Here is a 4,897-nt window from a genome sequence, read left to right as displayed (position 1 = left end):
TAAAAAAAAATCTCCCTACAGAAAAATCAAAATGACTCCTAATTACTGAATTATGATTATTAAAATGGTTTTAAATATGGTTTTAAATTTTTCAAGATCTGTTTAAAGTCATGTTTTTTCAAGATCTGTTTAAAGTCAAAGAACAAAATCAAGGGGGATTTGGAAATCCCACATTTCTTATTTTTCTTAATTATTTAAAATGACCCATTTCACTTAAAAAAAAAGAAATCTCCTTACAGAGGAATTAAAATGACTTGAAAAAATCCAAGAAGGTTGTTTCCAAGCCACTTAATGTCTCTGCCAAATTTCATATTTTTACCATTTATATTTAATTTTTATGATTTAAATACTCCAAAAATTCAAAAATTAATTTAAAAATATTTAGTTGATGAAAAATTATGATTTCAGTTTTGAAAAATTCTCCTCATTTTTCTAAGTTCATAGCATCTTTTGGTTTATGTTTTGGAGTTTTCTACAAAAAGTTATGTAATTTTGAAATTAAGTTATAATTATTGGAATTAAAAAAATTAAAAAAAAATGCTACAGTAATATCTAACTCCCGCGACGATACCCGCGACAAACAGAAGGATTCCGACGGCTGAAACTTCCTAGAGTTCGTTCTCCGCCGATTCTCAACCAAATTTCGCATTCTTGGGCTTGTTTTGTTCAGATCGAATAGTAGATCACATCCATATGGATACTTAAGTGTTTTGTGGTCTATTTTTTGATTTGGAAGGAAGGGAAGTTTGAGATTATCGTTTCAATTTAAGAGATATACCTGAGCCTAAGAGATTTGTTCTCAATTAAGTTTGAATAGGTAAGACATCGATTTGACGTGATTTTTGCGCCGGGTTGGAGGTTCGCTGGAATTTAGCTCGATTTTTGCTTTTCCGGCGACGTTGGCGTTTTCCGACGAGGGAGGGGGAGTTGCTGTTGTGTGTAGTGAAGAAGGAAAAGAGTGTGGGGAGGTTTTTGATCTTGTTTTAGGAGAGGATTTCACCTTCCTTATATAGAAGAGGAAGAGGGATAGGGAGAGAGATTTTGTTTTATAAAAAAATTATTTTTTATCCTACAACTAGTTAGCCGAGAGAGAGAGAGAGAGAGAGAGAGAGAGAGAGAGAGAGAGAGAGAGAGAGAGAGAGAGAGAGAGAGAGAGAGAGAGAGAGAGAGAGAGAGAGAGAGAGAGAGAGAGAGAGAGAGAGAGAGAGAGAGAGAGAGAGAGAGAGAGAGAGAGAGAGAGAGATGCGTGATAATTGATTGTATAGGATTTGATTTTAATTTTTTTTTTCTTAGATGCATGCGTGAGAGAGAAAGAGAGGGGGAGAGAGTGATAGGGAGAGGGAGAGAGAGAGGAGAGAGTGAAGGTGTGTGAAAGGGAAGCATGCGTGAGTAATATGATATACATGATATATATATATAAAATGTGGCGTGCCTGAGTGAAAGTGGATGGATAAGCTAGCCAATGCATGCGTGAGGATTTATTTTAATTTTGTTTTTATTTTTTTAATAATAATAATAATAATAATAATAATATTATTATTATTATTTAAATCTCTCAGTGCATTTTTCGCCGAACGCGTCATCGCGGTGAAATGAACGTTCTCCCTAGGTGAGATCGACGTTTCGAACATGCTCGCGCGGTCCATTTCGTCATCCAGGGTCGTTTGAACCACTTTTTCTGCGATCGAGTCAAAAAAAGTGTCAAATTTAATTTTCGTCGAATTTTTGGTTCGCGATCGATCATTTTGGAAATTGATCATGGGCCAATTAAATGGATTTGGATTCAATTGAAATTGGATCTAGACATGTTGAATTCAATGTGAATTTAAAATTGAGGTATTTGATTGATCATTAAGCTCAATTTAGGGATTTTGGCCAAAGTGAGTGAATTTGGTGAGTTAGATCAAATGGATGGTCAAGAATTGATTTTAAGGGTGTTTGAAATGATTTTGGAGGATTTGAGAATTTTTGATCCATAAGTGGCATTTTGGTAATTTTGGCCGACTTTTGACAAAATGGTCAAAAGATTGATGTAACGGCTCGAGGTGGTTCAGGAAGAAATTTGGAGTCAAACGACAGTGTTTGGGGTCATTTTCAATCAATGTGGAAGATTTTATGATCCATGAAGTATTTTTTAAATATTCGTTATTTTGGTGTCGAGGTGCCAAAAAGTTGTTCGGAAGTATGACAATATTATAGACAAAATTCTCGGGAAGATATAAAGAATGATTTGGTGTGATTTTTATGCATTATCGGTGACTTTGAGAGATTTTGGAAAATTTGATATTTTGATGGTCCGGGCGTATTTTGGTAATTTTTGGGAAAATTGGGTATTTTTGGGTATTTTTGCAATTTTTTGGTTTCAAATGGTTTAAATGATAATATCAAATGCTTTGAAGTGAATTTTGTGATTCAATGACAGTTTTGGAAAATTTTGAAGAATTGAAATATTTAAGTGGGGTATTTTAGGGGAAATTGTGTTCAAATAATTTTGGTCAGCCCTATGAGTGTAATGATTGCAATATTGTGATATGAAAATGCAATCTTTTTTACTATCATGATGATTATGAATGATGACATAATGTATTGAAGTCCAAAAAGGTGTAGAATAATGTAAGACTTCCCTATGGTTCTAAGGTCCTATAGGAATTCTCATCAGGGTTCCTTTATGTTATCTCTAATCTTGGTATTAAAGATTATTGATCACATATAAAACCAACATAGAGAACAATGATTTGGTTGAAATGTCTAAGGAGAATGTGAATGTGGGTACCATTTCTAAGATCATTTCTAAGATGCTAAGATAGTTATCAGGAAAGTCCTAAGGCTAGATTCTAGTCACTAAAGGAAAGACCCAAAACCCTCACCCAAAAGTGAGGTCAACACTCACACCCTAACTTCAATATTTACATCCTAAACACCTAGTGTCACGACGTTAAATGATCTCGCCAGAAGTGAAAATAGAGACGGGATTGCTGTGTAGGACGAGATTTGCGGCGACAAGATGACGAAGTACAAAGAAATCAGAAACTCCCATCCTTCTCCTCCTTCGATTCGACGATTATAGGATTATGGCGTACAAAGTCCTAAAAAACGCCTATCATTGTCCTCCTTTGGTTCAACGATCGGATTGCATCCACAAAGTCTCTGAAACTCCCATTGTTCTTCTCCTTTGGTTCTAAGAGGACGGATCTCAGTTAAGTTCGGTGTGGACAGGATCGCGTTGTTTGGTTTGTTGGCAATGGGATCCAACATACAAGGACCTCAAAAACTATCAACTTTCTACTCCTTGCGCCTCGTTCTAATGACAGTGTTAATGGTAAGTGTTAATTTTTTTGTTAGTTGAATATTTTGAATGCTTGTGATTTAAATTTTGAAATTTTGCTGTGAGATACATAATATTAATAGTTTTGAGCACTTTGTACGAAATTTACGGGTGTGAAAATGAGTCCAGTCGAGCTTGACTATTCTGTTAAAAAAGAAGCTCGAACTTGAGCTTGTATCAAGCCTTTAAGAACTCGAACTTGAGCTTGTGTCGAGCCATTATAAACTTGAACTCGACTCATAAGTTCACTGTTAAGCTTGAGTGCTTCACTCGAGACTGGCCGTTGGATGGACCAAGAAGGTGAGATTTCCCCCTAAAAAAGATTATGTAATAAATGCAATGACTTTTTAATGCTTATATCAGGTATATAGTTGTGCATGGTAACCTAATCTTATTTTTATGAATATAACAACTTTTTAGCCTTATTTTAAGTTTTTTTAATAAATAATTGAGGTTAAAGTTTAGTTTTTCTCCTTTTAATATAATATATATAAATTGGGTTAAATATCGAGTCAGTTGGTTCGATCGTGAACCAACTAAAGGTCCGGTTCCTGTTGAAATAAAAATCCCCTATCATATGAAACCATCAAAAATCAGATTGAGCAGGCGGTTCAACCTCTGAACCAACAAACCGTCTACGGATCTAAGGAACTGTTAGGTTCATAGGTTATATGAATTGTACTAGTTTTCTTCTTTAATTAAAAATTAAAATCAATTGTTTATTTTGTGATGCATGTTTAAAGAAATACATGCCACCCAAATTTTTGAAAATAGCTAGGGACTTACATACATACAATCTAATTTTATCTAATTTACATATCTAATCACTCATTTCTCATCAAAATCAAAAATATTATTACTATAAAGAAATTCAATTTTTATATATGCCACCCATTTTTTTTTATTTAAATATCTAACATCTAAATTCTATATATTTATATTTATATCATCAAAATCATCACTTTTAAATAAGGCATATCACTATTTAATTGAATTTAAAAAAAAAAAAAAGTGAAATACTCTTTTTTATGCTCAGATAAAATAATATAATTTAGCTTCAGTTCACTCACAAATGCCACCTTTTCTGTGGCGCGTCCTTCCATCGCCGATTCTACAGGTATTCCTTCGAAAACCCTGCCGGCGCGATCTTCGACTGCGGCGAAATCCGACTGGTCACTGATCTTTACTCCGAAGCCTTGGACGGAGATTTCGCGGTCTTTTCGGGCAAGCCACGGACTGTTTCTTGAGCCCTAGCTGGGCCCTGCTTTCTCAAATCTGTTACCGGGCGAAATGCTGCCGGAGGAGATGGTCGCTGTGAGCAGCATAAAGCAGTCGAGGAAGGAGAAGCGTAAAGCTCTGAAGAAGTTAAAGAGAAAGCAGGCTCGAACAGATGCGGCAATCAGGGAGAGGGAGGCAGAGGAATCCCGCTTAAACGATCCGGAGGAGCAGCTCCGGCTCAGATTACTAGAGCAGGCGGAGGCAGAGAAGGCAGAGAGGGAGAGGAAGGAGTTTGAGGAGCGGGAGAGGCTTTGGCTTGAGGCCGCCGCCGGCAGGGCGGCCCCTGAGGAAGAG

General features: G+C 36.0%; 1 protein-coding gene across 1 annotated transcript in view; it reads left to right on the top strand.

Moving 5' to 3' along the window:
* Positions 1 to 4,407: 4,407 nt before the first annotated feature.
* Positions 4,408 to 4,897, top strand: part of LOC110022428 (zinc finger CCCH domain-containing protein 5) — a 34,271-nt gene continuing 33,781 nt past the window's right edge. Inside the window, exon 1 of the mRNA XM_020721360.1 lies at positions 4,408 to 4,879. Coding sequence (XP_020577019.1) covers positions 4,616 to 4,879 — 264 coding nt within the window. The 5' untranslated portion in view covers positions 4,408 to 4,615. The remainder of the gene's footprint in view (positions 4,880 to 4,897) is intronic.

This window comes from Phalaenopsis equestris, unplaced genomic scaffold (assembly GCF_001263595.1).
Source record: "Phalaenopsis equestris unplaced genomic scaffold, ASM126359v1 Scaffold000190, whole genome shotgun sequence".
In the NCBI taxonomy this organism is placed as follows: domain Eukaryota; kingdom Viridiplantae; phylum Streptophyta; class Magnoliopsida; order Asparagales; family Orchidaceae; genus Phalaenopsis; species Phalaenopsis equestris.
Note: the sequence above shows the minus strand (reverse complement) of the source record. Positions and strands in the feature narration are given on the sequence as shown.